Genomic DNA, 21,963 nt, shown 5'->3' on the forward strand with positions numbered 1-21,963 from the left:
GAGACCAATGTGTGGCTTCATGATCTTTTTTATTACAAAATCACTCTGAAAGTGAAAGTTGCTCAGTCGTGTCCAACTCTGCAACCCTGTGGACTTCTCCATGGGATTCTCCAGGCCAGAATACTGGAGTGGGAAGCCTTTCCCTTCTCCAGGGGATCTTCCCAACCCAGGGATCAAACCCATGTCTCCACATTGCAGGCAGATTCTTTACCAACTGAGCCACCAACGGATAAACTGAGGAAGAGGAAATCAGAGGCCCTGGAGGTTCTTCATACCCCACAGTGTTTCCCAGGCTTTTCCATGGGGCCCATCTGTGCAAAAGCACCCAGCACCAGTGTCTGTAAAACTGTGTGTCAGGTACTGCTATATTTTAAATGGATCACCAACAAGGTCCTACTGTATAACATAGGGAACTCGGCCTAATGCTATGTTGCAGGCTGGTTGGGAGGGGAGTTTGAGGGAGAATGGATACATATATATGTATGGCGGAGTCCCTCCATTGTTTACCTGAAACTATCACAACATTGTTAACCAGCTGTTGTTTAGTTGCTAAGTCGTGATGGACCCTTTGCAAGCCCATGGACTACAGCCTGCCAGGCTCCTCTGTCCATGGGATTTCCCAGACAAGAATACTGGAGTGGGTTGCCCTGTCCTTCTCCAGGGGATCTTCCCTACCCAGGGATCCAACCCAAATCTCCTGCACTGGCAGGCGGTTTCTTTACCACTGAGCCACCAGGGAAGCCTCGTTAATTGGCTATATCCCAATACAAAATAAAAAGTTTAAAAAAAACCCAAAAAACTGCATATCTGGGATGAAGATGTAGTTTGAGACAGTAGTTGCCACAAGCTTATCAGTATTTGTTGCTTCCTAGGCTTTGTTTTCTGCACGTCATATATTCTATCACACTATCTTCCCCAAAACGCTATGAAAAAGTATTACGATTCATCTCCATCCACAGGTGAGGCTCAGAGAGGTTGAGTAACTCGCCCTAGAGCACATCGTTAAGGAATTCAAATGCCAGGTAATGCTGATTCCAAAGACCACCTCATAGCGCTGTTTTCAGTTGCCTTCCAGGGCTCGGAGAGGTGGGCAGAAAGTCCCTGAGTTCATTGCTCCGTGGCAGTGGGTGGGGAGGTGGAATGGGGGTGGTGGTGGAGGTCCCTCCATGGGGGGCTGGGGGTCCCTCCATCACCACCGGGCAAGGAGTGAGTTTGTGCTGAAAGCCTCAGTGCTTCCCTGGGACAGCTGGTGTGCTGAGGGAGGGGGCTCAGGAGAGAAGCCAGGACTGAATGGACAGGGAATCCTTCCAGCTGGACCACAGCTGATGGCCTCGACAGGTGGTGGGGAAGCGGGGAGCAAAGGATGCAGTGCAGAGATAGAGTCTCTGCTCTGAAAGGAACGGGAAGGTAGGGGTCATTCTGGAAGAGCACTTCTCGGCAGGTGAGGTGGCCCTGATTACCTGGAGGACCCCATGGGTGTGCGGCACCGCACAGAGGCCAGGACTGGTCTGTTCACCTTTCTCCCACCCACCCCCGCCCCAGTGCCTGTCTCACCTTTGGTCTTTCTTTAGCCGTAGGTCACTGTTCATCCAGACCTGCTCGTTTCTTCTCATCTATACAGCCTACACGTGAATACATTCAGCGCGGAGTTTTTACAAGCCCTGATTGGCCCAGGACGCAAACAGGCTTTGTCATCACACTGTTAAAGTAGGTCGGGAAAATCACCAGGGATTTGTAGGGACTGGTGATCCTACAAAATCACTAGCTCTTAAAATGTCATTTGGATCCTTGAGTTCAGTTTAGAAACTAGGGAACTAGATCTGCATGCTGCAACTAAGACCTGGTGCAGCCAAACAAATAAATATTTAAAAGACAAAAAATAAAAAAACTTAAATCTACCAAAATACAAAAGTGTCTTTTTGAAAAATTTATAAATGAAGGCAGTAACATTGTAACCATTATTGATGAACTTCCATATCTTATATATAGCAATATCTTGATAGTTTACCTCAAAGTGAAATCTAAGATTTCAGTGATATTTAATGGTTTTCCTTGCTTTCTGGAACAATATCTGAAGTAACATATTCAGCTTTAGTTTTTGTGCTCAAGAAAAATTATTCTGCTGAGAAGACTTTACAAGTAAACATGATTGATTTTGTGTGGATGGTGTCCATGTAATGCTAGTTAAGAAGATCTAAAATTCTGGCCAAAGATTAGAAGATTTTCTGGATGGCTTAATTTGATACTTAGTGGATATATTCAGTTATACTGTGAATTATACAATAAAAGATGGGAATCAAATAAACTTTAAATCTCTTCTTTAAAAAGCTTCCTATTTACTACACATCAAATATATATCAGAAAATGAAATATTATATCTTAGGAGCTGAGAACCTAAAAATTGAAAATCAGAAGAATGTTTGGATCTCAGTAAGGTGCTGGAGCTACAAGAGTAGTCTGGAAATTGAATTGAGCCTTCAATATTATCTTTATTAGAAATTATAAAATAGTAGCAGTTAACATTTGGAAACTGAAAACACTTAAAGAGATTTCAATAAATGATATTTTAACAGAGGTGTGAATATTTCAGTTCTGCAAGAAAGACATATTTTGGTTCTTGAAGCTGATAAAATAAAGTATTTGAACATATAAAACTGATAATGGAAACCATGAAAAGAATCAGAAAGTATAAGAGAAGTAAAGACATGTGACATATCTTATGAAACAACAAAGTGGCAATTCCTAGAAAAACCTATTAAATTATCTAATAAATTATATGAGAACACATTTGCTGTTTTATGATAAAAGTAAACAAACAGAATGGACTTTGATATCTTTTATTTGATCCTTAAATTGGGCCAACTGACATTTGCAAAGCTCTGTGGATTTTTGTTTTTCGTTTTTTTAAGCTCTGTGGATTTTAAGTAAACAATAATTAATAAAATTCAGCCACCTTATATCACACTCTAACAAAAAATTTCAAGACAGTTGATAATAGGGAAACTGGTTATCTAAAAATGTTCCTACCATAAAAGCTAGAAAAATTCCAAATGTAGATGCTTTGGGTTTAGCTAGAGAAAGTCCAGTGTGCAGAGTGAGTTGTTGATGATAGAAGTGATTCTCTATCCAGGCCATGTATCACTCAACACTACTGATTTTATGAGAAACCCATTGGAAAAGAAGTTTGATGTAATTCCTAAGTCAGACTGTGGCCCAGACAGGGGCGCCATTTAGCTAGTGATGGCTGTGCTCAACAAAAGATGACACTAAAACTTTCTAAAGATCAAAAAATAATTTGGAAATTATTAGAATAAAGGGGTGAATTATGTAAAGGACAATACATACCCTCCCATTTTATATATATGAAATAGCTTTGCATATTTTAGGTTTTTTCAAGAATAAAGGAAAATACATTAATTTTTTATTTCTATATTAATTTATATTCCATATCAGCCATTGAATATTTTTAATATCATCCTGCCTGTGAATGAGTGAAGTAGGAGTTATCATCACCCCTGTTTTATTTTTATTTCCTCCCAACTTTTATATTATGTGAACTCTCAGACACACAGAAAAGCAGAAAGAATAGTACAAGGAACACTCATAGACCCATTCCCTAGACTCAGCGATTGTTAACCTTTGCCATATTGTCTTTCTCTGTGTATGTGGGTTTTGAGCTCATTTGGGGCTCCCTAGTGGCTCAGATGGTATCTGCCTGCAATCCAGGAGACCTGGGTTCAATCCCTTGGTTGGGAAGATCCCCTAGGGAAGGGAATGGCAACCCACTCCAGTAATCTTGCCTGGAGAATTCCATGAACAGAGGAGCCTGGCGGGTTACAATCCATGGGGTCACAGAGAGTTGGACACAACTGGGCAACTAACACTTTCACTTGAGCCATTTGCTTGTGAGCTGCAGACGTCATGATTTTTCACCCCTAAACATACAGACTGAATTTCCTAAAACCCAGGAGATTCTCTTATGTAACTGTGATATTATTATTGTGTCTCAGAAAACCCACAATAATTTTGTAATATCATCTAACTCAGTCCCTACTTAAATTTCTCCTAATGTATAGTTTTTTAATTTTTTATTTTATATTGGAGCATAGTTGATTTACAATTTTGTGTTAGGAAACTGTCCATCAGTAAATTCTTCATAACAGCAGCAGCTAGAAGTTTTACTAGTAATCTCTTCAGAGAATAATCTCTGTCTTCCTGTCTAATTCTTCAGGAACTGGTATTATCTATGGGCAGTTTTATTTGGGTCCCTCTCTTTTCATTCAACATTCCAGCAACAAATATTTATTGACCCCCACTCTTTGGCATCATCGACTCAATGGACATAAGTGTGAGCAAACTCCAGAAGATAGTGAAGGACAGGGAAGGACACTAAATCACACAGTTTAGTGATTGAGCAACAACTCTTTGCCAAGCTCTTCTGGTGCCAGGAATTCTGAGATGCCTCAGTCCTTTTCCTGCCCCCAAGGGCCTCACATCTTACTGAAGAGTCAGACACACAACTTACAACTCCATACGATGTGCTGAGTGTTATCCCCAAACATGGACAAGGCAGTAGACAGAGGTATGAACAAGGTACTTAGGTTGTACAATCCTCCCAGGTAAGTCCGAAAGGTTTCCTAAAGGTGGTAACATTTGAGCTGGGCCTTAAGCAGTGAGTAGGATTTTGATAGACTGAGAAGATGCAGAACTTTTTAAGGATTCACATTGCACAAAGCTGGTCTCCACTTTCCATCTCACATGAGCCAGGGATGATCCTTGGATTCACTACAGTCATCCCTTGGTATCCACAGGGGATGTCTTGGTGTCTCCCACCGCTCCCCCCCCAAAACCTACACCTGAGGATGTTCAAGTCTCTTATATGAAATGGAAGAGGGGGGTATTTGTACATAACCTACACACATCTTCTCCTGTACTTCAAATCATGACAGAATTCCAGCTGAGCTATTTAAAATCCTAAAAGATAATGCAATTAAAGTGCTGCACTCAATATGTCAGCAAATTTGGAAAACTCAGCAGTGGCCACTGGACTGCAAAAAGTCAGTTTTCATTCCAATCTCAAAGAAGGGCAATGCCAAAGAATGTTCAAACTACAGTTGCACTCATTTTACATGCTAGGAAGCAATGCTCAAAATCCTTCAAGCTAGGCTTTATTAACATGTGAACTGAGAAATTCCAGATGTACAAGCTGGGTTTTGAAGAGGTAGAGGAACCAGAGATCAAATTGCCAACATTCATTGGTTGATGGAGAAAACAAGCAGATTCCAGAAAAGCATCTACTTCTGCTTGATTGTCTATGCTAAAGCCTTTGACTGTGTGGATCACAACGAACTGTGGAAAATTCTTAAAGAGATGGGACTACCAGACCACCTGACCTGTCTCCTAAGAAATCTTTATGTGGGTCAAGAAGCAACAGTTAGAACTGAACATGAACAATGGACTGGTTCAAAATTGGGGAAGGAGTACAACAAGGCTATATATTGTCATTCTGTTTATTTAACTTACATGTAGAGTACATCATGTGAAATGCCAGGCTGGATGAATCACAAGCTGGAATCAAGACTGCCGAGAGAAATATCAACAACCTCAGATACACAAATGATACCACTCTAATGGCTGAAAGTGAAGAGGAATTAGAGTCTCTTAATGAGGTTGAAAGGAGAGTAAAAACTGACTTGAAACTCAACACTCAAAAAACCAAGATCATGGCATTTAGTGCCATCACTTCATGGCACTGTGAAGAAAGCTGAGTGCTGAAAAATTAATGCTTTTGAACTGTGGTGTTGGAGAAGACTCTTGAGAGTCCCTTGGACTGCAAGGAGATCCAACCAGTCCATCCTAAAGGAGATCAGTCCTGGGTGTTCATTGGAAGGACTGATGTGGAAGCTGAAACTCCAATACTTTGGCCACCTCATGCAAAGAGTTGACTCACTGGAAAAGATCCTAATGCTGGGAAGGATTGGGGGCAGGAGGAGAAGGGGACGACAGAGGATGAGATGGCTGGATGGCATCACCGACTCGATGGACGTGGGTTTGGGTAAACTCTGGGAGTTGGTGATGGACAGGGAGGCCTGGCATGCTGCGGTTCATGGGGTCGCAAAGAGTCGGACACGACTGAGCGACTGAACTGACTGACTGACTGACTTCATGGTATATAGAAGGGAAAAAAGTGGAAGTGGTGACAAATTTTATTTTCTTGGGCTCCAAAATCATTGTGGACTGTGACAGACAAAAAAAAGTTATGACAAATGTAGACAGCATATTCAAAAACAGAAACATCACTTTGCCAACAAAGGCCTGTATAGTCAAAGCTATAGTTTATCCAGTAGTCATGTGCACATGTGAGTTGGGCCATAAAGGCTGAGTGCTGAGGAACTGGTGCTTTCGAATTGTGGTGCTGGAGAAGACACCTGAGAGTTCCTTAAATAGCAAGGAGATCAAACCAGTCAATCCTGGAGGAATTCAACCCTGAATATTCATTGGAAGGACTGTTGCTGAAGTTCCAATACTTCAGCCACCTGATGCAAAGAGCAGACTCAATGAAAAAACCCCTGATGCTGGGAAAGACTGAAGGAAATAGGAGAAAGGGGAGGCAGAGGATGAGATGGTTAGATAGCATCACCACCTCAATGGACATGAGTTTGAGCAAACTCCGGGAGATAGTGAAGGACAGAGGGGCCTGGTGTGCTACAGTCCATGAAGATGTAAAGAGTTGGACATGATTTAGTGACTGAGCAACAACAATAAAGTTTACTTACAATACCTAATGTAATGTCAAGATGATGTAAATAGCTGCCAGTGCATGGCGAATTCAAGCATAGTCTCCTAGAACTTTCTAAAAATTGTTTCTCTGATGATTTTCAATCTGAGTTTGGTTGAATTCAGAGATGCAAAACCCACAGATATGGCAGGCTGACAGTACTTCTAGAGACTGGTTACTTCTTGTCCCCAAATTTCTCCCACACACCCTCTGAAATTGTCTGAAAGGTACTGTGGATGATTCACCTTAGTACAAACAAACCACATCTGTTTGTAATCAGTCAAGAAAAATGACTAATGCTCCTGAGCTCTATAAAGCAGTGCCCACAGCTGGTCAGCCACAGCTAATGTCCCAAGCAAGCACATATTTGCTTTGGAATCAAACACCTCTCAGTCTTGTCTGTATGTGAATTGACTATCAAGGGTCTATACCTCCCAACAGGTAACACAATCTAAGGCTCCCAGCGCATGTAGTGCACCATACTAAAGAACAACCACAAGGACACACGAACCCTGCAGAGAGTTATCTGCAAGTCAAGGAAATCATTCTTACATACTAAGACTCCAAAAATCCACTTTGTAGTGAGTACTTAAGCCTTAGAGAAATGTTATTAGTAAGTGCTCTAGTTTTGAGTCAGTTTCAATCTCAGAAAGCATTTCTTAAATGCTTCTTGGGTATTTGGGAAATGGATTCTGAGCTAAGACAAGTGGAAATGGCTCTGGATTTATTATGAAAAAAAATCACTGTCAACGCAAAACAAAGCATAAATACAGGATTTCATCTGGAAGTAAAAGTTGAATGCAGGGAAGTCGGCAGCATCAACAAGGCTGACCTTACATTGGCCACAAATCTAAAAAACTGGAGTGTGGTGGTGAAGAGACAGAGTCAAGAATGTCTCCAGAATCACCTCTTGGGTGGTGTGCATGAAATAATTCATGTAGCCAATGACCCCACATTTCTGAAGTCTTTTATTAAACCCTTAATGCAGAAATATTAGAAAATACAGTAAGTGAAGGATGGAAGCCCTGCCACGATCTACGGTCAACACTTGTACTACTTGGTGAATATCCTTCTAGATTATTTTCTATCAATAGGAGTATTGCATAAAAACTTCTCCCCCACAAAAACCAGATCATACCTTCTGTACCATTTGGAAAGGAGACTTTCTGCATTTATCTAGAAACATTTCCATGTCAAGAAATCTTTTTGATTTCTACGTTTAGTAGTGGTAGACTATTTCTTCTGTGGGTGTACCAAAACTTAACCGTTCTACTATCATTAGCATTAATTTCCAGTTTTTTGCTATTGAAAAATGCTGCAATGAACTACCTTTTGCTAAATCTGCATGAACAGAAGGCCACTTCCAAGCGCTGCATTCTGGACCATGTGTAGCATATGGCATCCAAGGGCACATCTCCCTATTGATGTACCAAGGCTAGAGGGGCCCCTCCCCTAACCTCCAGGAGTCAGAGCAAGCCCAGAATAACCCAGTGGATGGACACTACATCCTGACTCTTCTGCCTGATTTAGGACGTCACAAAAATCACTGTAAAAAAGAAGGCAGCTGAGCTAAATCCCAGGACTTGTCCCAAGTCTGTTTGTCATCAAGTTGAAAAGTAAACATTTTCCATTATTTATTAGCACCACATTTACAGAAACAGTTGCCTCAGGCTCTGTGTCTAGTGGAATTAAGGTTTGCCGTGGGAAACGATGAAGCAGAACCTTGTAAGAGTGAAGATCTTTCAGTGACTGAAGTGAAACCTACAGTCAGGGCAAATCAGAACCAGAATACAGTTAATAACCATCACTTCTTTCTATTGTATCTTAATTTTATATTCCCAACTCCTTTAACTTCCTTAAAATACAGATTCACAAGAGGGTCCATTTACATGTTTTCATTAAAACAGTTATGGTTACTGCCCCACTGTGTCTAGAATTTTAAAATATATATCCTTAGGGTTTGAATGTTTGGGGATGAGATTTCTGTTTTTACGTTTTGATCTTTCTCCACAAAAGCCAATTACAGCATGTTAGTAAGCATTTCCAGACTTCCAAACAAGTTAAAAGAATCCAGTCTTCTTTTCTCTAAATTACTTGGAGGAGACTAAAAGGTTACAAGCCACATTTTAAAATCCTACTGAAAACAGACTGTCACCTTGGATGCTGGAAGAGATAATAGCACTAAACTGGAATGGCCCCCAGAGAATCCAGAATACACTTGTTAGCCAGCAGACGCTCATTCTAGGTGATTCTGTAATTCCAAAGACACTCTAGGAGCCCCAAATCCTACAGCATCTCAATTGTTAGGTGACTTGGCTGAGGTGTCTCTTCAGACAAGATCAACTATGTGAAAGGTGTCTTTCGGGAACTAAGGCTCAATTTTCTACTCAACTGATACTCAGTTCTCTTGATAACCTGATATTCAACACATTCTTGAAATCAACAGAAACCTTTTAGTAAATTGTATTTTTGTATTTCCCCTGAAACCAGCCTGATCAAAAAAAAAAACAACAAAACCAAAAGTATGGAGATGAGTTTTCATGCCTTTTAAAAAAACTACATGAAGTCAACTAAGAAGGGCCAGAATGAGTAAACTGAGGCGAGACCTTGCCGGGTGTTGAGACAAACATTAAAACAATGGTACCATGATTAAATAAGTTTTTATTGTCACATTTAACTGCTTTGTCAGATATACATTGTAGGTTTCAGTATGGCATAAAAATAAAAATATTTTCCTGAATGTCAAAATCTGAACAGAGGAGATGGCGATGGCACTTAAAAAAAAAAAAAATTCACACGGGTGCTGAAGCCGCTAGAAGGTAGCTGATAAACACTGGAACACATTTGCAAATAAAGCGGTCTGCAACATTTCAAATCAAACGGCAGTGGTATAAGGCCAACAAAACTGGAGAGTAGGAAGATACAGACCCCGCGGAGTAGCTATCTGAAGGATGGCAGTTTGAGTGTTTCATTTCCAGTCAGACTGAACTTCTTTCCTACAATATGAAACTACTTTTTCAGAACCTGGATTTTAAACCTCCTTAACAACTTCCTTATTCTTACAGCTTATAACTAGTCCAAAGAAAGGCAGTTGTAATCCATGGCATTAGCTTCGTGGGCTGACCCTGCGGTAAATGGGGGGGCGGGGGGGTCAGGGGTCTTATCATTTCCAAACCAGGAGTCTGTCATGCTCATGGACGTCTGTAGTGGTTTCATACATTCTGGGCAAAACTAGAAAACAAGCAGTAATTAAATAAAAATGTTAAGTGCATCCCCAAGGAAAGTCTCTACACATTCCACAGCTATATGCCGAACGGTAACTTAAAAATGTATGATTTGGAAATGAATCTCTATTCAATAACCAAGCTTCCCAAACAGTTTATTAAATGTCTTTCTTCCACAAATAAAACTAACACTAGGATTGGTCAGAAGAGCTACACGAATTATCTCCCTCATGTAGGAACTTGGCTAAATCTGCTGTGTCTGGAGTCTGTTCCTCATAAAACTCAGGTCTGGAACATAACTCCTTCCTGTTATACAGCTGTGTGTCCTTCATTTAAGACTCCAGAACAGAGACCATAAATGTGGCTAGTGCAACATAGCAGTCACTGGAATTCCCCGAAAGAAAAATAAGTAATTTATTTTATGATGTACTTATTTGGATGATTACTTACTGGTAATTAGTATTTCTACATTTTTTTTTAAAGGCAACCATTTTAAGTGACAATACATATCAGGCTAGTAGAAAAAAGTGGAAACAAAGCCCTCTCTTTTGATCTCACAAAGTCATGCAGACAAAAGAAGGTACATCTGATTTGTTTCAATCTTGGAAATTATCAAAATTTCTTTTCTGGCAAAGATGAATTTGGCTCATCATAGAAAGAAGGTTCTTTGAAGGCTGCTGCTAAACTAGTTTCCCTTTGAAAAGTAAATTTCAAGGCATGATAGTGCAAGAGGTAAGGTTTTGATTTATAGAACATTTATAGACTAATTGTGCTTAGTCTCTAATTTCCAAATTATTTTAAAGAACAGAAACTATGTTGATAAGTTTATCTTTGCCTAAATTTACCAGTACATCCATGAATCGCACCAGAATTTGGACAATTTGATTATCTTAATGACTCTGTTGTGAGCCCTGCACACTGCGTCCGCAGGTGAGGACCCCCCGCCTGTGAGGCTCCTCCAAGGTCTGTGCCCAAAAACTCCCGTCTTGGGGAGTCCAGGGGCCTGAGAAAGCAGTTCTCCCTCAAGAGGAAGTCCTCAACAACTCTCTCAATGAGCAATTAAGAAAAACAGTGCTAACAGGAGAGTTTCTTGCGTTCAGTTAAATCTGGGAGGTCTGAGTGTTCCTGGAGCCCCCATCAGGGTGTGTCATGGGTCGAGAATCCCTTGAATGTGAGTATTCGCTATTAGGGGGCTCTGTAGGGTCAATCAAATTTTCATAATCACTGTCGTCTGATTCTTCAGCACTGGCTCCAGCTGCTCTGTGGGAAGGAGGGGCGTCTGCTCCACTTCCAGGGTATTTCAGTCCAGCACTGGTGGAGGCATAACTGGAGGAGCCCACAGCTTGAGGTCGAGGCATGAAGATGCTGGTTTCCATGCGAGAATGGCTCAGAGTACTTTCTTGATTATTTGGGTGAAGATCAGAATAAGGCGGAGGTGGGTCTGAGGCCTCTGCATCTCCAAGAGTACTTCGACCTTCCGCTGTGAACCCTGGATAGGGCATCCGAGGGCTGAAGGTGGGGTCCACGGTCTCAGATGGCATCTGTCGGCTTAACACTGCCTGCTGCAATCCTGGGTGGAAAGAGGAAGGAAACTGTAACACTCTGTATTGTCATAGCTTTGCATGTCAACACATTCAATGGTCGACCTGATCGTTTTGAAAACGGCAACAAAGCAGTGCAATTTATTATTACTGTGAATTACTGTACATTTGCACAGTATTTCATAATTTTAAAAAGCCTCAGAACAGCTCTCTGAAGTACTACTGTCATCATTAATATTACTGTCTGTTATGCAGGCAAAGGACCAGAGGTCAGAAACATCAGCTGACCTCACTAAGAGGACAGCTAGAAGTGGGGCTCTGACCCAAACACAGGTCTCTTAACTCTAGATCCAGTGCTATGACCCTCACCTGCTGCTCACTGTGCTCGGAGACCATGGGGACAGAGGATAAAATCGATAGCTGTCCCCACCCTTGGCGGTCATCTGAATGTGAGCTTTTCCGTAATAGACCTCACATCAAAAAAAAGAACCAAAACTTCTCAACAATTACTTGTCACAATATTCTTAAACATCTCTTTCTCCTTAAAGGTTCAAAGCCCTGGGACTTCCCTGGTGGTCTAGTGGCCAAGATGCTGCACTCCCAGTGCTGGGGGCCGGAGTTTAATCTCTGGTCTGGGAAATAGATCCCACATGTTGCAACGAAGAGTCTGCATATCGCACTGAAGACGGCAGCTCCTGCATGCCACAGCAAAGACACAGGAAAAGAGTACATGATTTGGGTTAAAAGACACACACCTCAGGTGTCAGGGACCCCAATTTTTCCAAATTCCAGCTCTATCATCCAGCTTTGTGTGTGTCTTTGTGTGTCCACGTGTTTTATCTTATTTATTTATTTGGCTCAAATTGCCAATATCCACTGGATCATCGAAAAAGCAACAGAGTTTCAGAAAACCATCTATTTCTGCTTCATTGACTATGCCAAAGCCTTTGACTGTGTGGATCACAATAAACTGTGGAAAATTCTGAAAGAGATGGGAATACCAGACCATCTGACCTGTCTCTTGAGAAACCTGTATGCAGGTCAGGAAGCAACAGTTAGAACTGGACATGGAACAACAGACTGGTTCCAAATAGGAAAAGGAGTACGTCAAGGCTATATATTGTCACCCTGCTTATTTAACTTATATGCAGAGTACACCATGAGAAACACTGGGCTGGAAGAAACACAAGCTGGAATCAAGATTGCCGGGAGAAATATCAATAACCTCAGATATGCGGATGACACCACCCTTATGGCAGAAAGTGAAGAAGAACTAAAGAGCCTCTTGATGAAGGTGAAGGAGGAGAGTGAAAAAGTTGGCTTAAAGCTCAACGTTCAGAAAACTAAGATCATGGCATCTGGTCCCATCACTTCATAGGAAATAGATTGGGAAACAGTGGAAACAGTGTCAGACTTTATTTTGGGGGGCTCCAAAATCACTGCTGATGGTGATTGCAGCCATGAAATTAAAAGACGCTTACTCCTTGGAAGGAAGGTTATGGCCAACCTAGATAGCATATTTAAAAGCAGAGACATTACTTTGCCAACAAAAGTCCGTCTAGTCAAGGCTATGGTTTTTCCAGTGGTCATGTATGGATGTGAGAGTTGGACGGTGAAGAAAGCTGAGTGCCGAAGAATTGATGCTTTTGAACTGTGGTGTTGGAGAAGACTCTTGAGAGTCCCTTGGACTGCAAGGAGATCCAATCTATCCATCCTAAAAGAGATCAATCCTGGGTGTTCATTGGAAGGTCTGATGTTGAAGGTGAAACTCCAATACTTTGGCCACCTCATGCGAAGGGTTGACTCATTGGAAAAGACCCTAATGCTGGGTAGGATTGGGGGCGGAAGGAGAAGGGGACGACAGAGGATGAGATGGTTGGATGGCATAACCGACTCGATGGACATGGGTTTGGGTGGACTCCGGGAGTTGGTGATGGAGAGAGAGGCCTGGCGTGCTGCAATTCATGGGGTCACAAAGAGTCGGACACGACTGAGGGACTGAACTGAACTGATTTATTTGGCTGCACTGTGCAGCAGGCAGGACCTTAGTTCCCCAACCAGGGATGGAATCTGTGCCCCCTGCAAGGGGAAGAGCCAAAGTCTTCACCACGAGTTACATCTAGTGACTTCCATAAAAAAGAATGAAATAATGCCATTTCCAGCAACATGGATGGATCTACAGACTATCATACCAAGTGAAATCAGACAGAGATAAATACCACTGACATTACTTACACATGGAATAAAAAATTAACAAAAACGGTACAAATGACCTTACTTACAAAACAGAAATAGGCTCACAGTCATAGAAAGCAAATATGGTTACCAAAGGGTTGGTGGGGAGGATAAATCAGGAGTCTGGGATTAACAGATACACACTACTGCATGTAAGACCGATAAACCACAAGTCCTACTGGATAGCACAGTGAGCTATAGTCAACATCTTGTAATAACCTATAATGGAAAAGAATCTGAAAAATTATTTTTTTATACACACACACACACACACATCTGAATTACCATGCTGTATTGAAACTAACACAACAGTGTAAATCAACTGTACTTCAATAAAAATAATATTTTAAAAAACGTGGTGGTATTATAGCACATATATCTGTTACCATGTTGGAGTAAATAGATTCTTGAGCCTAATTCTCATTTAACCAGCTGGCTCCTCAGCATAATGGTATCCAGCCACCTACTGCTATCAAAACTAGACATTTAAAGTCTTTACTGGAGACCCTGCCCCGTGAATCAAATATAAAGTTAACAGAATTTTAGGTAGCTCTTTTATGAGGCGCCAGTGAACACAGGACGCGGCTCCTATGTCCTAGGCATGCCAGGATTAACTTGGTAAGAAACATCACATCGACTGTACACAGATCATATCACTTCTTGGGAATTACTCTAACTTGCTTCAGCCTTTCTACCTTTGGTCTTTTTTCTTCCAGTATCAGAGACTTGAGAAGGACACCATGAAAAACAGTACTGCGCTTCTGGAAAAGTCTAAAGACAAGGGAATGCCCTGTCCCAAGCAGCCTAACTGGGGGCCTGATGAGTGTAGAAGAATGCATGTAATTTATATAATTTGAAGTTTAAAACCAGACAGTCCGCTGATACTCAGGGGTAAAATGAATAGGAAGCTCACGTCTTTCTTGTTCCTTTTCATTCTTCCTCTGAGTGATCTGTCTTCTTAATTTGTTCACTTCTGCCTGACAAGATTCAACAACTCGCTCACTCTTTTCCACGTCTGCACACACTGCCTGAGGGAAAAATGACAACAAGAACAATTAGTTTCAAATCCAAGCATGAGGCATTTCATAAAGACAGCATCGATTATGACCCTAGGAAAAATCTGTATACTTTATCATGTTAAAAAGCAGACATTTCCCTGAGGTATAGGACAAAATCATGAAGGCCCAAGAGACCAGTACTGCTGTTAAGTCACTGAACTGCTTTCTTAGCTATGTTAAGATGATTATGCTACTTAGCTTATACATTCTTGAATATGAAGTGAAAGATTTCATCTTTCCCTTGCTTACTCATCTTTATTTATATGAAAAGGGAATTTCTGTTATCAGTCTAGCATAAGGCTTCCCAGGTGGTGCTACTGGTAAAGGACCCGTCTGCCAATGCAGGAGACCTAAGAGATTCGGGTTCAATCTCTGGTTGGAAAGATCCCCTGGAGGAGGGCACAGCAATCCACTCCAGTATTCCTGCCTGGAGAATCCTATGGACAGAGGAGCCTGGCGGGCTACCGTCCACAGGGTTACAAAGAGTCGGACACGACTGAAGTGACATAGCACAGCACAGTCTAGCATAGGAGGATGAACAAAAGAAAGGAATGAGATGCTTTCAAATTTTATTTATAATCAACAATTAACCTCAGATCACACACAGATTTATTTAACAGAAACTACAACTAGGAAAAGTTGAAACAGAACTTGACATTGAAACTTATTTTCTTTTTCAACTTTCCCTAGTCAATGTACTTTAACCATTCCTATCAGGGCATGGACGTGATACTGGCGTTTGCAGGGCAGGCCTTAATCAATAGGCAGTGAAATGTCTAATATACGCCACTTTGCAGTCTGTGAGACGGCACTGACAGTCTGCAAAGAGCATGGTCATGAATTCAGGACAAAAAGCTGCTTTTCACCGCACGTTCCTTCCATAGCAGAAATACCAGAAATCCCCAGAAAGTGGGCCAGTCACCAGTGAGTGAGGCTGGATTAAGTTCCCTGTGCTGCTATGGGGACCGTGACCCTCATTTGGAGCCTGCCCACCGCATGCCTTCCCCTCTGCCCCAGGCTGAATGCAGACTGCTCTCCTCTTTCTCAGTAGCTGCCTGATTCCCTGGGACCTTCCTCCAGGCCTGGGACAGCCTCTTCAGCCCTACCCCTCTTCTTCCTGTCCTCCAAAGCTCTTTTGTTCTTAGGGTTTCAGAGTGAATTACTTCCTAAGAACACTTTGGGGCTGATGAAAAGAACGTGGGAAAGTATTGCTAGCACCTAGCTCAGGATCTGGCTTGCAGGAGATGTTTCCACAGATATTTGTTGCATGAATGCCTAGGAATGAACAGGCTCTACTGCACCCTCCCACTCAGTGGAGGCAGCTGTGGGCAAAGGAGTGAACTAGAATCAGGAGGCCGAGCTGTCCTGAGTTACCATGGGTGCCTTTGGGTGCGGTCTCTACTTAGAGGACAAGTGATGCCACAGCTGTGTTCTTAGCGATCCTTCCTTAAACTGGGAATACATTTCTCTAGGGAAAACGCTGTCATTAAAGAGGTCACAAGTATTTAAAAGAGCGATATTAAAACTGTGCACATCGTGTGTGAGACAGGCTTTCGTAGGCTGGCATGAGTAACTACTCCACACATCTGACATCACTGGGGAACTGATTTTTGGACCACAATTCATTCGTCAGTGAGAAGATTCTTAAAAATTAAAGCAGAATTTAAAAAGCATTTGGGCAATATAAACACGATGAAAACTAGTAAATGAATCAGTTACCTGCACTTTCTCCTGAAGCGCATTATAAACCTGATAAATCGCCCTGATGTCTTTCATTACTCCGTCCTTGTCAAAAAAGTCAGTACTAGAAGACAGACAGAAACAAGATTCACAAAGTGATTAGAATTACAGTGAACTGGAAGGCATTTTCCCATAATTTCTACCTTAATCTATTAATTACTTAAATGCTGCAACCCCAGGGTGACAATGTTTCAGCAACAATGCCCATGTCCCTAGGGTTACAGAAGAGAAAGAAGAGAGAACCCGTTGCCAAGACCACTGAAAAATAGTAGTTATTTTTTCCCTCACCCTATATATTTCTCAGGGACCACAGTTAGCTTTCAGGACCTCAGATACACACATAATCTACTCACATTTTTGCATCAGTTGCAAAAAAAGAAAAAAAATTGTGGCAAGTGATTAAAAAAATAAATATTGATAAAAGTAAATTTTCTTTTCAATAAGCGTTCAGATTTTGATATACAGTAGTGGAGGTGTAGAGAAAGAGAATTGCCTTATTGGATTTTTCAGTGTTAATCATATCAAATGACGTCACATTTCTCCACAAGCATAGTTAGCAAAAAAAAGGAAAAACATCCATTTTACCTTTCAACTTACCCATGTTCTTTAATAACTTTGGCATAACTCTGAGAAGTATTTGGCACTGAAGACACTTTATACTCTTGCTGGCTAGTATTGCCTAGATTGGGAATAGCAAGGGATATCCTTTGATTATACCTGTGGGGGATTGAGAGAGAGACAGAGATCATGTTGAAAACACTCCTCTACTTAAGGAATGGGTCTTGCCAATGGGAGCTTGAGTCTCTGCACTGGAAACTAACAGAAGGTCTCACAGAGAACCCACTTCCACAGACAACCCAAGGTTTTATTAATTAGCAAATTTTTCACTTCCTTTAAAGTAGAAACTCAATTGTAAACTCCTGGAGGGCAGAGGTTAGGTCTTCTGTATTTCACAGCAACTGACAAGAGTGCTGAGGTGGTTTTAGATGCTCAAAAACCTACTGATTAATTAATGAAATCTTAGGAGTGGCTATTTAACAACTAATAATTATTTTTCACTGATGCTGATTTAATTTATTCTACTATAAATGAACTTCTGTAGGAACCCTTTCTGTTGTTTACCGACATACCATGATCATATGATCTTTCTTTTTGCTTTAACAAGTTCCTAATGCAAAACCCTCATTAGCCAGTAGGTGGATCAATTTTACAATTTTGTCCTTGAAATCTATGTTTTAAAATTATAATCAGACTTACAGCACAACAGAACTATATTTGTATATAATGGATTATGGAGAAGCAAATGATGATTTCCAGCTGTTTATTCCTGTAAGACTTGATGCATAATGAATGTCTTGCTAATGCTTCTTGACTCAAAAACGATTTTAATTTATATAATTAACTGACAGGAAAATACCTTCTCTATCACAAAGAAAACCAGCTACAGGAAAATTATAAACACCATTCTTTAAAGATGCTATAAAATGCTTATTTTCAAAGGCACAAATCTCAAGTACTTGTATCAACATCTTTCCTATTTGTGTGCGGCTGGTGGGAATGCTTTACCTTCGATTTGGTCTAAAGAGAACATATTCTAAAGCGTGAGTGGAATTGTTGGCGGTGGAGATGAAGCTGAAGAGGAGGAAGACGAGGTCGGGCACCCCGAGGATGCGGGTGAGCTGTTTGTGGATCACCTGCTCTCTGTACGACATCTGCTGCTGCGTGTTTCGCCGGAATCGATACCACCCGATCACTTTCTGCAACAGACACAGAAAAAAGAAGTATTAAAAGTTGCATGATATCCCACAAATTTAATTCTGAATGCATCCGTGCAAACATTCATACCAAATTTATGTGCAATAGCGCAAAACTGAAAACCACTCAATTGTCCCATCGACAGGTGAATGGATAAATAAAAATGTGGTGTATTCACACACTGGACTTCTACTCAGTGAAACAAAGGAACAAACACCGACATATGCAACGCACATGAATCCCAAATAATTACGCTGAGTGAGAGAAGCCAGAACAATAACAACAAAAATTATCATCATCATAATAGCATAGGCTACAGGATTCTTTTTTTTTTTTTTTTTGGCCACGCTGCATGGCTTGTAGGATCTTAGTTCCCCAACCAGGACTGAACCTGGGCCACAGCGGTAAAAGTGACAAGTCCTAATTACTGGACTGCCAGGGAATTCTCAATCTAAGATTCGATGGCATGTAAAATTCTAGAAAATGAAAATGACATAAAGCAGATCAGTGGATGACTAGGGCAGAGGTGAGAAGGAGGGGTCAGAAAAGACCACGAGGAGACTCTGGCAGGGACAGATATGTTCATTATTTTATTCTGATGGTGGTTTCATGCATGTATACATATATCAAAACTTATCAAAGTATATGCTCTAAATATACACAGTTTATTACATGTTAATTATACTTCAATAAAACAATTTTAAAAGGTTAGCTTTGTCAGTGCTGACTATACCAGAACTTAAATTGGTATGTTATTTAAACTGACAGGCTCTTTGGAAGAACATTTTCACAACGTGATCTGCTGGATGCATGGAAGATTGAAGGCCTAAGAGACACCTGGGAGCTTGCTAAAATCCTCCTGGGCCCAATCCAAACCTGCAGAATTGGAGCTTCCAAGGGTACAGTCAGAAATCTGAATTTAAGATATATTCTTAAGTTTTTTCTTATGTATAACTTAAGTTTGAAAAATCTCTGTTGTGGAGACACTTTAATTCTTTATAGGAAGAATAATCTTTCATAGCTTCCTTCTTTAAAACAAACTCTTTGAGTGAAAATCCTGTTTTAAGAAATGAAAGTAATTTAAAGTTGTTAGTGTCGTATTAAAATTAACGGTAAATATAGATTACGTTTTGGAAACTTTCACAAAAGGAAGGAAGTCAATCAACCTTTACTGTTACAATTATTTTCACTAATTATCACAACAACCCTGAGAGGTGAGTAATGTTTTCTGCGCAGAGTTCATACCACATGCAAGGAACTACAGGGAGCAAAGTAACACTGCCTGCTCTTAAGGAGTACTACTGAAAATAAAGCATAATTCTAATTATATTGAAGCAATTAATTCTGGTATTCTTTAAATATAAAGAAAACTCAAACACTTCTGACAGTATAAATCTTATAATAGAGTGAAAAGTAGTTTTCCTTAAAAAAAAACCAAAAAGCAAGTAAGAAAAATTATCAACTGGCTAGAGCTACTAGCATTAAAGAACATGCATATTTCACTCTGAGTCTCAGCACTTTGAATTTAACTTAGGATTAGCTCCTCTGCAGGACTGGGTCATGTCTCACACTCTGCATTCCTGCAGAGGCCTGAGCAGCAGTCAACACACGGCCATTCTCATGAAATACTCGCTGGTTAAAGAATCTAGCAAGTGGCGACTGAATGGGTACTAATACTTTTCACTTACACTGACTCTAATTGTTTGATTCCATTTGTATTTTCTGAGAAGTGGGAAACCTTGTAAATTTATTGTGGATATCAATTTATGCATTTGATATTTGCTAAAAAGATAACCCTCTTCATTCTGATCAATGAGAGATAAGATGCCAAAATAATTCACACTAGTGACAGATACAATTGTACCTTTCAGAGCTAATAAGCTGGTTGCAAGGCTATCGAGAACTGAGGTTACTGATGCGGAAGAGCACATTTTTGATAGCTATTTTGGGGCCATGAGGAAAAATTATGAATGCCTTTCCCTAAAACCTTATCTCTGCTGAAGCTTCAGACAATATTTCACAAAGACTCTCCTCTCTACTCTCTGTGCTAGACATTCACTTACATTTCTGGAGCCAAAGCAATTATCCCCAATACTGAGCACATTTGTCATCTTTAACTTGTGTTCTTTTTGGCCTTATGATGATATTAAGATGGCAGTTATGTTTATCACTATCTGTTTCAGAGCAGATGCTTTCAGGAAGGCAGAAATCCTCCTCTCACTTGCTTTTTTTGGCCTGAGCCCAAAACCTGAGGCTGGTTGAAACTTTGTAAACATAATATGGCTTCTGCCAGGGCAGTAACTGAGCAGGCAACCAAGCTATACCTACAGGGGAATTTCTCATATGAAAAAACACTGGCCTCTATCTTAAATCCAACTTTTTTTTTTAATTTAGCAATGTTGTGGAGTCCCTATATTTGAGAGCCACATGTTTTTAGTAAACATTTTTCTATATATTTTATATATTAATTGGTATTGTGACAAAAATCTTTATTAGCTTGTGTATTCTAATGGATAATTTTAGGACTCAAGGAACTTTTAAAATCACTATGTACTTACTTTATGAGTTCAAATCACTAAACTTTCCTTCATAGGATTTTTCTTTCATTTTTTGGGTGGGGGGGCCTCCCTTCTCCACTTATAGGATTTTAGCTCCCCCATCAGGGACTGAACTCCAGCAGCCCTCAGGGCCCTTGGCAGTGAGAGCGCAGAGTCCCAACTGCTGGACCACCAGGGAACTCTCAGTTCAGTTCAGTTCAGTCGCTCAGTCGTGTCCAACTCTTTGTAACCCCATGAACCGCAGCACGCCATGCTTCCCTGTCTATCACCAACTCCCGGAGCTAGCTCAAACTCATGCCCATCAAGTCAGTGATGCTATAAAAACATCTCCTCCTCTGTCGTCCTCTTCTCCTCCTGCCTTCAATCTTTCCCAGCATTAGGGTCTTTTCCAATAAGTCAATTTTTCGCATCAGGTGGCCAAAGTACTGGAGCTTTATTTAGTTCTTCCAAAGCATCAGTCCTTCCAAAGAATATTCAGGACTGACTTCCTTTAGGATTGACTGGTTTGATTTCCTTGCAGTCCAAGGGACTCTCAAGAGTCTTCTCCAACACCACAGTTTAAAAGCACCAATTTTTTGGTGCTCAGCTTGCTTTATGGTCCAGCTCTCACATCCATACATGACTAGGGGAAAAACCACAGCTTTGACTAGACGGACTTTTGTTGCCAAAGTGATGTCTCTGCTTTTAATATGCTGTCAAGGTTGGTCATAGCTTTTCTTCCAAGTAGCAAGCATCTTTTAATTTCATGGCTGCAGTCACCATCTGCAGTGATTTTGGAGCTCAAGAAAATAAAGTCTGTCACTGTTTCCATTGTTTTCCCATCTATTTGCCATAAAGTGATAGGACCGGATGCCATGATGTTCGTTTTCTGAATGATGAGCTTTAAGCCAACTTTTCCACTCTACTCTTTCACTTTCATCAAGAGGCTCTTTAGTTCTTCTTCACTTTCTGCCATAAGGGTGGTGTCATCCGCATATCTGAGGTTATTGATATTTCTCCTGGCAATTTTGATTCCAGCTTGTGCTTCATCCAGGCCAGCATTTCCCATGACGTATTCTGCATGTAAGTTCAATA

At 40.8% G+C, this 21,963-nt stretch overlaps 1 protein-coding gene across 1 annotated transcript in view; it reads right to left on the minus strand.

Moving 5' to 3' along the window:
• Positions 1-9,419: 9,419 nt before the first annotated feature.
• ABRAXAS2 (abraxas 2, BRISC complex subunit) overlaps positions 9,420-21,963 on the minus strand; it is a 28,847-nt gene continuing 16,303 nt past the window's right edge. The window contains exons 5-9 of the mRNA XM_081533786.1: positions 18,143-18,333; positions 17,174-17,293; positions 16,556-16,640; positions 14,692-14,806; positions 9,420-11,572 (exon numbers count right to left, since the gene is read on the minus strand). Coding sequence (XP_081389912.1) covers positions 11,103-11,572; positions 14,692-14,806; positions 16,556-16,640; positions 17,174-17,293; positions 18,143-18,333 — 981 coding nt within the window. The 3' untranslated portion in view covers positions 9,420-11,102. The remainder of the gene's footprint in view (positions 11,573-14,691; positions 14,807-16,555; positions 16,641-17,173; positions 17,294-18,142; positions 18,334-21,963) is intronic.

The sequence above is a fragment of the Giraffa tippelskirchi genome, chromosome 2 (genome assembly GCF_054371585.1).
Source record: "Giraffa tippelskirchi isolate mGirTip1 chromosome 2, T2T-mGirTip1v1.2.pri, whole genome shotgun sequence".
NCBI lineage: Eukaryota > Metazoa > Chordata > Mammalia > Artiodactyla > Giraffidae > Giraffa > Giraffa tippelskirchi.